This window comes from Corvus cornix, chromosome 2, assembly GCF_000738735.6.
Source record: "Corvus cornix cornix isolate S_Up_H32 chromosome 2, ASM73873v5, whole genome shotgun sequence".
Classification (NCBI taxonomy): Eukaryota; Metazoa; Chordata; class Aves; order Passeriformes; family Corvidae; genus Corvus; species Corvus cornix.
The window spans coordinates 56285095-56297919 of NC_046333.1; the positions used below are offsets into that span (position 1 = coordinate 56285095).

The 12825-nt window shown below is 37.3% G+C and overlaps 1 protein-coding gene across 6 annotated transcripts in view; it reads right to left on the minus strand.

Moving 5' to 3' along the window:
- The window catches only part of ANKIB1 (ankyrin repeat and IBR domain containing 1), an 89768-nt gene that overhangs the window by 42288 nt on the left and 34655 nt on the right, over nt 1-12825 (minus strand). For 5 of the 6 annotated variants that reach the window (XM_039548674.1, XM_039548675.1, XM_039548671.1 and 2 more), the window contains exon 3: nt 1538-1838. In XM_039548674.1, coding sequence (XP_039404608.1) covers nt 1538-1838 — 301 coding nt within the window. Of the gene's footprint in view, nt 1-1537; nt 1839-2507; nt 2635-12825 lie in introns of those variants that run through there. The other variant, XM_019285614.2, reaches the window with a different exon arrangement.

A 12825-nucleotide genomic window follows, 5' to 3' on the forward strand; every position in this document is an offset into this window, starting at 1 on the left:
ACTTTCAAAAAGTGGTACTAAGTAAGTGTGGGAAAAAATCATCTGTGAAGAGAGACAAACAGGACAGAATCTTATGGAAAATAAGAAGCTGAAGCTGTCTACAGAGGAAGAATATGTAAAGAACAAAGTCTGGGAAAGGTAAACGCAAAATCACAATAAAGAAGACTGACAGTTTTTTGAGCAGTATATCAAGTGCATAACAACTCAAAATAAATAATTTAGAAACATCACACAGTAAATTGTTCAATGTTTTTGTGAAGTTGGTTGCTGGACAAACTGTAAAAGCAATCTCATATAACATATAGCAGAAAAATGGTATGAACTGTTGGAGCCCAGATTCTCTGTGGATGTATTATGCATACTTTATGAAGGACACAAAAGAAAGTCTTTCAAATTGAAGTCTCAGCACAAGAGGTTCTAGAAAAATCAGTAGACCAAATACTAATATAAATCCCCAGCATCAGATGGTACTTATATTCATGAGTCCTAATGAAACTCAAATATGAAACTTCTGAACTATTTATTATAATATGCAGCTTACTGATTAAATCTGTCACAGTACAAAATTAGAAGATAGTAAAAGTAATACCAATACTAAAAACAGCTCCAGAGAACATCAGAAAAGATTATCAGTTTTTACTGCAGAGAGAGGTCACCAGTGAAATCCCAGAGGTTCTGGGACCTGTTTAAGATATGAAGTTGTTATCTAGAAGAGAAGGTGAATAAAGAGGTGATAAACTTTGCTGATGATACTAAGTTACTGAGCGTAGTCTGAATAAACATGAAATTATAAACAGAAGAAAAAGAATGTAAATTTCACATATAAATGCTGAACTCTGAATTAATTGTTACAATTGCAAATACAAATCTTGATGTTAAAATAGACAGACTTATGAAGATGTTAGCTGTTTCCAAAAATGCTAGATGTCTGTTCTTGTGTTCTTTATATTAAATTACCAGCACAATTAAATACTCGTTCTCATTACTTGATATAGTTTAAAAATAAATCTTATGTAAGACCTTCAAAAGTCATTCCAAATTACTCATTATTAACCACTACTTTCACGAACATTAAAAAAGCTGGACACTGTAAATTAAAGACATCAAATCTGTTCTTGAAACATGGACAGCATTTCAAGTCTCAGCTGCAGAGCAAAATAAAAAGAGCTCTAATTTTCTCTCAGGTAGTTATTTCACTTCACTTTACACATACAGGAGGCCTATGCCTACCTTTAAAGCTTTTTCTCCATTGTTACAGTCTTGTAATTAATTCCAATTTTTATATGTCTACATGAGTCTTCTTCATGTTGAGGAGTTATTGTCATGGAGTTAATGTACATGTAATCCATTTCTTTCATTTTTCTCTACAGTGTGTTTTGGGCTGTTTATCTTTACAATTTTTCCAGTTAATGAAAAATAAAAAGTTAATTCAATATACCATACCAGATTCCCTTCCCCACAAAAAAATAGCCTTGTGAAACACTGTGCATGTCAGTTACTCATAACAATATACATAAACTTATATATGAACTTTTACCTCGACACAGGTTTTCATCCCTGAGGCAGCAGCATAGTGCAAAGGCGTATTTTTTTTGTTATCGACAGCATCAATGGCTGCTCGTTCATATTGTCCTTCATCCAGCTTTGCTCCCTTCCACTTCAGGATCATTTGCAGACAATCTGCTCTTCTGCAGTCGTCTTCTGAGGGTCGTGTCAGGCGAGGATGAAGAGCTCCTTCTGAGATCATGATCTGAGGTCCCATACACAGCAAGTGCATAGATGTCTCATTGTGCACATTCCGTTTATTTGGGTTACCATCTCTAACGAAAAGGAAAGTTCTGCAGTGGGGGAAAAAAACAGAAGAAAAATAATTAGCACACAATTCCATTCATTTCCTTGAAGTGGGAAGTGTGTATTATGACAGCTCTCCTTTTTGCAAAGACTTTGATTAGCTGTGTTAGTGACAAATGTTCTTCAACAGAGAATTATGATTGGACAGCTCTCCTCCATTCCTCTTAGAAGCTGAGAGCCAAGATCTGGATGAATTATTGAAATATCACTAAGTACCATTACTTTGTCAGTGTATGAGAAAGTTTATTCTACAATTCTGTGTTGCATTATGATAAATGTTATTAAGTCACAAGATTGATAAAATAGGTACTTTATTTCTTCTGCTCTGTCCTGAATAACACATAGCATTTGGTAGTTTGCAAATAGATAATGACAGAGCAATTTCTTAAAAATTAATTCTCCTTTTCTGTATCTTTAGTCAGATGATGATGTAGCACTTACTCCTTCTTAAAATACTATAAATACTTTTCTTGCCAGCACTGCACACATTGAGGAACGACTATTGACTTTTTCACTCTAGAATATATGGAAGTGCAACATAATGCAAACTCTCCCCTATACAGGTGACAGAAGCAGGCAAGAATTTAAGTGTTCTCTTGAATGCTTTAGAGGAAGTTCAAAGTAAAAAATAAACTATTACCCACAAAAAGGATCACCTTAGGAATGAAAGGGAAACAACAGGCTTTTCTTAGAATCACAGCTCTGAATCCTAACAGCACCTGAGACAATACAGCTCCCTGCTGCTTCTTTCCAGCAAGGATTTATAGAAGTTACAATCCAGATCTGAAATGGAAGAAAAATCACACAAGCTCTGTGAATCTAAACTTGCTTTAGCCTTTTGAGGTATACTAAAATAAATTTTTCTTAAGGGAGAGTAAATGATAGGCAATGGCAGAGAGGAAAGATCACCTCTTTGAAGGACTGCAGTCAGAGAGACAGCAATGCTGAAAGAACTCCGTGTGAAGGGAGGAAGAACAGGTATTGTTCCCTCAGGTTCCCAGAAAGGTAATACCAGGCTAAATCTGAAGCATGGCACATACATTCAAAAAGTCACTGCAAAAATGACTGCTCTGTTCCAATAAACCCCCTCACATATAAAGGCTACACAAGTCACTGTATATCTCCTCTCCAGGCTGTTCCCTGACTCCAGTTTGCAAATATGAAAAAAACCAGCTATTCTGGAATCCCCACTAAGTTAGTGCAGGGGCCTAGGTTCTACCCTCCCTGACCACACCCATAAGACTAATGAAAACCAGTTTCAATCATTTTCAGGCAGTTTAGCTGCCTGAAAGCAGGTGCTGCCTGCATACAAAATCAGGTAATAGTGCTCTTGGTGAACAGGGGTGAGAAGAACCTGACAAACTTACCCAATTTGACAAAAAAAAAGTTATTTACCTCAGTTATTACCTTATGCTATAGTTAAAAATCTAAATGCCATCTCCTCTTTCAGTTGTACCTGAATACATCCCACCTTTCTCTGAGTTCCCCCATGCTTTGTTCAGGACAATGAATAATCCTGAAACTATTTTTTTAATAAAGGAAGAGGCTGTACCGGGTGAATGGGAATTTCCCTTTCGGATATTATTGAAAATAGTCTAGACAAGTATTTCAGTAGAAAAAACTAGGCACAGATGATCTGGTCATGCAATGGAAGAATGTCTTGATAGCTGTTTGGTCATTCGGATTCCTGTCCCTTCTTCCTCCTGAAAATTGGAGTGGTTTGAATTTAAAATAAAGCTTATTATTAAAACACCATTCTTTTAAATAGGTAGCAACAAAGTATTCAGAGCAAAACATAAAACAGTCTCCTCTATGTTGCCCTGTTTTGGCAGCAAAAATGTTCCTTAGAGAAATCTCTCTTTCATTCCATGATAGCTGACATGATAGATGCATTTGTTAGGCAATATGAATTTGCCAAACTTGAGATTAAAGATCTTGTCAAAAAAAAGTGACAGCATATTTTGTTTGCTTCAAGTTTTTTGTTTGTTCTCAGAGGGAAGGGATTTAGCTACACAGGCAAAGTGCTTCAGAGCCAATTACATGAAACGGTAAGACTAACCAGTATCAAACACTATCCAAAGTGAATTTGCTTGTTTGAATTAGCTTTATGTAGTATGAAACTTGAGACAGAAAGAAAGGAGGGGAAGGAAGGTGGGAAAGTCGAGACAGAAAGAGGGAAATGGGAAGGAGAGAGAGAAAAAGATGGGGACAACAACACAGATTCTATAGAGGCACTTGGATGTGATCAGCTCTTCACCATAAGGGGAAGTCAAGCCAATCCTGGAAACCCCAACTGAACCCATGACTTAGAGACGACTAGCATCCAAAAAAGGGCAAATTAATACATTTTACATCCACAAATTCATTACTCAACAGGGTTTCATTTTTAACAGTGGTATTTGGTGCATAAGACTTCCACAGAGTGTGCTGTAGATCCCTGCAATTTGGCTCACAACTTCAGAGGTATAAGAAGCTAAATTTTGCTTGGAAATGTACTGATAGAGTGAAAATATGCATTGCCTATGGGAAGTATCACTTAACCACAAGGCAGACAGACTTTACTCTAGTTGCAGTTTCCAGATTTTGCTTCAATCTGTAGCACTTTGCAGAATCCAAACTTGAGGTGACAAAAGCATCATAAAAGTGTTGAAGAAGTGACAAAAAGGAAAGGGCTGTAACATTCACACCTACTACTATCTGTATTTGCAGAAAAGCAGCAAGAAAGTCAAGATCACAAGGCTGGGAACTTGAATAATAAACAACTGGGACACATCCTCACTTTGGGAAACTAACAACACAACTATTTCTTCAGGTTTTAATAAAATCGTTAATGTTTGGGGCATGAAAACCACCATATTTACAGTTTTTTACTCTCTCTAAACAAATGCTATATATATTTTAGCTATATATAGATACACATTGTTGGAACTAGATGATCTTTAAGGTCTCTTCCAACCCATACCATTCTGTGATTCTATGCTACATATGTAAGCATAAAAAACCATACAAAAATGTACCTATGTGTGGAAAAATAAAGCCAAAATAAAAAATGGGTGTAAAATGAAATGATAAAAGTAGTTCTGACAGCTGGAGGCTAAAACATGTCTGAATATGCTCAAAGCCAGTGAAAGTAACAATTTTTGAAAGCAAAGCACTTATGTATACTGGATAAAGTACACAGAAAATTGTACTGTTGCTTTAAGCAAGGCAAGTAAGGCACTAGAAAAAGATAAGCTTCAGCAACAGGGTGAACTGCACAGGATTCCCTTTCACAACATCCCATCTACTCCTTGGGTTAGACAGCCCTTGTAAGTACAGCTTGCTAAAGAAAGTTATACTGCAAACTCCAGTGCAGGCATAAACCTAAAGCCCATAGCTTTAAGAGAAGTATGAGCATTAACAGAAGTATTTTAAGAGCATTAAGAGAAGTATGGGTAAGCCATGAGTTACAACAAAGTACAGAAAAGCCAAGCCATGCTACCCAGTAATTTAAAACCCATTTGCAATGAATTAATTCATACAATTACTGAATCATTCATCTTTTAACACAGTAGGCTAATACTGATGCATAAAACCTTGAACAACTATGATTATTTCACTAACCAGAAAGTACTGTTCTCCCAAATACACTATAAGAAAACAACTAGTGTATTAGTAAGCACTTGAAGAAATTTTTTTAACAAACATTACTGTTTGAAATAATTTTGTGAAGAGTATTGTGTTTTACCTGATGTTGAAAGCCACATCTGGTAAATATAATTATTGGTATTTTTATTCCTTATACAGCGCTAGAAAGTTATTTTTTAGTACTTAAAAGTTTCTTCTCTGTTTCACTAAGATTCTTAAGAGTTTCTTACAGCCCAGGAATCTCCTGCATGCAGTAAAACCCTGGACAGGAGAGAATGACTATTCCTATTCTAAACCAAAGAATAAGCTGACAGGTCACTAACCATTTATGAAAGAAAAACCACAGGCTATTATACTGATTTTCTGTAAGTCTTAATTCAATTGACCCCTACTAACACTACCAGAATTCCCACAAACACTAGAAATATCCTGCTGTAGTAAGGAGTGAGGTTACACCAGTGATAATTTGGTTTAAGAGCAAAAGAAGCATCTGAGAGGCTGTCAGTGCTACTGTCTCCACTGCTGATGGAAGTCTGTAAAAGTTAAATCTTTCTTCTGAAATTTGAAATCTTCACAGACATTTCAAGGTCCCTTACACTGAGTACTCCACTCTGGCCTCCAATCCTGTATTTTTCCTAAACAGAATTTTTCTGTTTCTGCCTCCATTTATTCCCACTCCTATGACTCCTACCAAGTATGGTACATCTGGCAAAAGGCATCAAATAATTTCCTGAGTACTCAAACAATTTCTGCAGATTTTCAGAGAAAACCACCAATTTGAGAAGCAAATCCAGACTATGGCACATATGAATAATCTTTTACTTAGAGCAATCTAAGGTTCAAATGGAAATCTTTGACTCTTTAAATATGTGTTCTGCTGGGCCTATTTCCCTTATGGATTTGATGTAATATTCTGTACAAAAATATTACCTAGAATGCAAGCACTGTATTCATTCTCTCCTAAACTGGCTCTAAAAAGCCTTACCATGTTTTCTTCACTGTGTTGCTATCATTTCACCTATGATTTCTCCAAACAGCTGGTTTCCAAAAGACTGTTGAAGTGATTAAAAGTAGGTCTGCACCTGGGTCTGAGTTCCAGGTCTGGACTGATTCATGTTAACATCAGCCCTAGTAGGCACCTCAGAAAGGTCTTCTACAAATATGCATCAATAAAGAATTTTCTATTCTCTTTACTAAAAAGATGCAAATAGGTTGAAAAGTTTCTCTGGTTTAGTTATTTTTGTGTCAGCAAATATAATTAAGTATGACCTTCTGTACACAGATAGCGATATTTGGCTTGGTACAACACACAAAGAGGGAGAATGTGCACGAGCGGCAAGGGGATACAACTGAATTCTGGAGCACAGATACAAAGACAGTGCACTCTAAAAGTGAGGAACACAAAACTTGGTTAATCCTTACATTTGTTATACCATGGGCTAAAGAAAAATTATGCTTTATTTATGGTTCCTATGCCTGTTAGGAGGAACAGCAGCACCAAAACAGAGATTAAACAATTCCTGGTGCAAAAATGTATCAATTACATCTGTAAGTTTCTAGTAACCAGAACACTATTGTTTTTATTTATGAGTTAAGTTTGGCCTTCCCTTGGACAGTCAGGAATACTGTTTCCAAGATCCCATGCCTCTTCTGGCTTTTATTTCAATATTCTGAGTAAGATTTCAAAAGAAATAGAGCTGAGTGCCAAATCAGAAGTGGCTTCCACTGAAGCTGGCTGCTTACCAGCAGCTTTTGTGACAGTTCTCTGTAAAGCAAAATCTGTGTGATTTGCATCTCTGTCTCTGGCCCTTTCTTACATACATCTCTTGACAGCTAGAACCAATTCTCATGCATCTGTGTCATCCTTCCACCCTTGTCTCCAAATCCTTTCTTTGAACACAATTTTTTTTCTGAGACCATCCATGCTGAATTCTCTTCTCATGTAACTGTTGACTATTATTTTTAGATTGGTCTCAAACAAATGTGAGATGAAATAATAAACATGAAACTACCAATAAGTGTGTTCATTGTCACCTTTTAAACACACAGATTTGTATTTCTGCACAGGACAACTATCTTTGTATCAGTTTGTAAATTACCTGGCAGTGTATGGTATCCAGTGTTGATATTATTTATATAGCAATAATGAAGAAATTACAAAGTGAATACTATCAAGCTTTGCATCATTTCTATTTCTTAAAAACTGTATTACAGAAGTTGTCTCATCTTTCTCTCTCCCTCCATAAAAATGTCTTCAGTTTATATGTTGCTTTATCTTTAATGACGCTAATTTTTATTTTCCTTAAACGTCACAATGATGTAACTTTATTACATTAAATTGAAAAGAAAAAGTGAATTTAAAAAAATCAAATCTTTCACAATCTGTATCTTGGCCAAAAGGAAAACTGGGTCTATATACAATGTCACTGAATATTTTGCTTGAATTTGCATTTAGGTATAAAAATTAATGAGTTATTTCTGAAAAATTTACTTCTGTTTATCAGAAACTGCAAGTCTCTCAATCATTGTTCCAGTACTGAGCCAACAGATCTCTCTGGTAAGGAAGCCACGTGTGCTTCCAACCCCAGGGTGAAGTAAAGCCATTTGACACAATGATTCAGTATTTACCAATCAACTCAATGGAGTCACAAACTCTACCTGGCAACAAAATCAGTTGAAATAAAGATGTAGTCATTCTGGTTGGCAAGGACCAAAGCTGTACTCCTCTATAACCCAAAGAGAATTTTACTTTGCCTGTGATAAAATGCTCCCGACAGCTCTACGAAGGAGAACAGACAACACAGAATAAGAAACCTTTAATAGTGCACGGCATTAATAGATCTCATCTCACCAATCACTAACAAAGCACTCTTATTCTGCAATGTCTGATTTCCACCAAGCAAAGTAAAATCAGAACAATTTCCTCTGGGTGCAAAAAAACCTATCAAGAAGAAGCAATAACACATTCAAGAATGGCAGCTGTAACTGGAGAGTAAAGGCTGTGTTGTGAGTAACAAACTCATGAGCATCACGTATCTTTAATACACTAAGGTTAAAATAATCAGAAGTCAAATAGAAAAAAGTCACATTTAAGAGCTAAAAACACAGCAGCTGACTGGCTTTTTGATCTTTGCTTGTAGGTCAGACTATGATTAAGATAAAGTCTACCCCTGTTTTGCATTTTGTGAGGCACTTACGAGGAGCACCAGGGAAGATACCTTGGGAGGCCACACACATCTATTCAGTGAAAACTCCTTTTAACTGAGATTTTGAGCTTTAGGGAAAGGAAAACAAGGAAGTCAGTCAGATAAGGGTCTGAGTTTTTCAGCCTACCTATTGTACTTTAGAAGACAGTGCCCAACTGAGTGGTAGCCTTTGAGGAACACAGCAAATGCTACTGCTGCTACTCAACATCTGTAGTTGCTCCTCTAAGTGTCCCGTCTGTTTTCTGTCTTTGGCAGTTTTCTCCAGGATTTAGTCACAGTAAGAACTTGATCACTTCTAAAGGCTTCCTATTTTTACTGTTTGTCCATCATCTTGACTGCTTTTTAGACTGACTATGATGAAAATGACCTTATAAATTACTATTTTCTACCATCCAGTCAGATGCTCTACTACTGAAATCAGGGGCACTTCAATTCACTTAGTCCTCTTGCTTCTTCACAAACATGCCCACAAAGCCCTGTCAGATCATATTCTTCATATATTATTCACCTACATCTAATCAAGAGGCCCCTTCAGTATTTCATATTCCAAGGAATTTGAAAGGTGACCAAGACTCACAACCACGCAAAATAACTAATCTAAAAAGGACCTTGCAAAGCCAATTCAGCAGCTGAGTCCAATGGCAACAAAGCAACTGCATAAACACCAATGCTCCCACTTGGACAGATCCAAACACTGCACAGATCATTCACCACACACCATGAAAGGAAAACATTTAACACTATACCACAAGCAGTATCTCCCACAAGCAGCATTCATGTCTTATATTGTAAAACCATCAAAGTGTTCTATTTACAACTTTGCAGGTGCTTACTATTCAATTTTACATATTTAGTATAATGCAGGATGAGATTCATCTTCAGCTCTGGTGACCTACAGTGCAGACAACTACAGCTGATCTGGTTCTCTTAAATTCCCTTTAAAATCAATGGGAAGAAACAGGCACTTCTGGCACATATTTAATTTTAAATACTTTATGGTCACCTTTGCAATACATGAATTGTGCTGTTGGCTTCACTAATTATTCTGACTAAATTTATTATCTATGTCTATATTGACTATAAAGGAGACCTAGTATGAATAATTCCAGTGCAGACATACTTATTTTTGTTAATAAAATTAATCTTAAATAGAAGTATATTTGAAATATGTATCTGTATAATTTTTGATAATTAAAACCAAGCTGCTTTTTGTTGTTCAAAGTGAATGATCTAGACAATGACATTCTAATAAATTATTCAGATGAAGTAATGTATCATATATTTTAAGTTATTAAACCAGAACAGAATTATTTTGTTAGGTGGAAGAAAGGGAATATAATTACGTGGTAATCTTTTATATTCAAACAAGAACCCAAAACTTTAAAAAACTACTTTTAGGAAAGAAGCTTAGGCAACCAGTATGCCTTCATAATTTTTTTTCAAATGAGCTTCAAAATTGACTAAAAACCACCAAGCAAATGTAATAATTCAAAGAATTACCATGAAGAACAAAAAAAAAAGGGGAAAAAAAAGAGACTGCTCCAGGAGTTTTCTGAACCACCTACTTGAAGACATCCCTGCATTCAATACGAATTTCCTTACACCGGGATCCTGTAGTTTTGCTTAATAACCCCACATTTTCCCCATTTGCCCTTATTAGACAAAGAGCTGCTATTAACCTTATTATTTTTCTTTTGCTCACATTTATATCAGAAGCACTGTTAGGAAAGCAATTTAAAAAGGAACACCAGACTTACTGTCAAAGCATTGAATAAATGTTCAGAAATTTGATAAAAAAAAATATAGTTTGTAGCACCTTTCTGAAGATTTCAGCATGAATGATTTAGGTCTATTTGGATCCCAAAGTTTAAATATTTACAGAACTTCTGTCTGTCAAAACAGTGAAGTAGCCTTTTTTTGATTTCCCTCTCCAGAAAAAACAATATCTAAAATTCAGAGCAGCTTCAACCTTATCAGAAAACAAGCAACTACAGCACTTCTCTAAAGCCAGATGATCTGCAAAGAAGTTGACAGGGTTTTCTTCAATACTTTTCCTTAACATATATTTTTGCAGCATAAAAGTCCTCTAATACCCTCTCAGCTTCAGAGAAATCTTGTTCTGAAAAACAATCTACACACATGTCCCTCAAAATCATCCAAAACCAGTTTTCAACATGACTGCAAATGGATTAAAAGCCAACAAAACCTGGCACAGGAAGAGACATTCCTGAATGTGCTGTGACAAATGCAATGTTCCCTCTGAGGTCAAGTTTTCTGGCAAATTCACCCTCCATAACATACTGGTAATATCAATACCAGTATTCTGATTGCATTACAATTGCCTAGACCAGTCCTTATTGAAACCTCTTAAACAGCCAGAAGAGAAGTGGACTGTAGCTGAAACTCCAAGAGATGTGTATTTATTTCACCCTAGAGGAAACCACCACTATTTTGATGTTCTGTCACTCTTCTGAAGTGAAAAATACTTTCCAAATTGTAGCAATGAAACAAGAGATACTTCCTATAAACAAATCCCAGACACATTTACCAATGTTTCTCTTTGACTAGCTTAGCTATGCCTTCATTGCCAGAGTTGCTTTACCACTATTACTGAATGGGAGACATCAAGAATGCTAAAAGAAGTGGGTGTGGATTTGATTTTTTTTCTTTAGTTTCAGCAATCACCTCAACTTCCAGAATCTCTGTAACAGGAAAGTCTTGCTTTTCTCATTCTAGACAAAAATCAGCTTCACAAACCTGTCCTGTCTCCCCACAGTTCCATGTTTCTGTCACCTCCTCCTCCCTCCTCTTCAGGCCAGGACCAGCAGCAACTGCTACAACAATCCACTTTTGGCTTGAATACTCACAAAGTTCTCAGATGTAGCAGTATGAAACACACAATGAGGAAAATCTGTCACTGATCCAAAAAGCTTCCCAGCAAAGCTGCAAAACTGAAAGTCACACCACATATATTGCAAAATGACAGTTTATCTAAGGGGTTTTTTTCCCTTTCAATGTCAAGCAAGTCCTTGTGATTTCCAGTCACTCCATCTCTACCAGCCTCTGGAAAGTCTGTTCTCTTGTCATAGCTCAGGAGTGGTTCACCAACAGCCAGACCCTAGTGAGTAACTTTCCACATTGATAGCAGTTCTTTCAAACTAAACAGTCAGATGGTCTAAAATGTACCTTAGGCAAGAAAAAAAAGCCTGAGGACATCGGATATGCTTGATCATCTGAAGACTGCATTTTCTGAAGAAAACATGTTTACAGTGTGCTTTGTCTGCAGTATTTTTATATACATTTAGGGAGTGAAATTTAAACTATCTTCTTGAATATGAATCTTCTGTCAAGACCTTAATCCATAGGGAAACATGATAAATGTTTGTAGCGGAATGAGACCAATGCACATGTTATATAAAGCTCTCAAAATCCATGTGTGGGCGCTTCATGAACTGCTCCAGTGTGTGTTCTTCCACAGGCTACAGTCCTTCAGAAACACACAGCTGCAGTGTGGGTCCCCCCACAGGGTCACAGGTCCTGCCAGAAATCATGCTTCTGTGTGGGCTCCGCTCCACAGGTTGTGCAGCTCCTGCCAGGAGCCTGATCGAGCATGGGCTCTCCATGGGCTGCAGGGTCCTTCAGCACACATCCACCTGCTCCAGTGTGAGGTCCTCCAGGGGCTGTGGGTGGATCTCTGCTCTACGTGGATGTCCAGGGGCTGTGGGAGGACATCCTGCCTCACCACAGTCTGCAGGGGAATCTCTGCTCCAGTGCCTGAAGCACTTCCTCCCCCCTTCTTCTCTGGCCTGGTGTCTCTGCAGGGCTGTTTCCCTCATACATTTTTTTCACTCCTCTCTCACAGATGCTGTGCAGCATTCTTCATCCTTTCCTAAGTATGTAATCATAGAGGTACCACCAGCATCGCTGATAGTCTCAGCTTTGGCCGGTGGTGGAGCTGGTTTGGAGCTGGCAGAAGCCAGTTGTGTCTGGTATGGTGCAGCTCCTCATTTCTTCTCACAGATGCCACCCCCACAGGTCCCTGCTACCAAAACCTTGCCCCATGAACCTGCCAGTACAATGCCCTTCTGTTAACTTCTCCTGAAGCTGTCACAGCTGGGGGTTGAGGGTTATCCTGTGACAG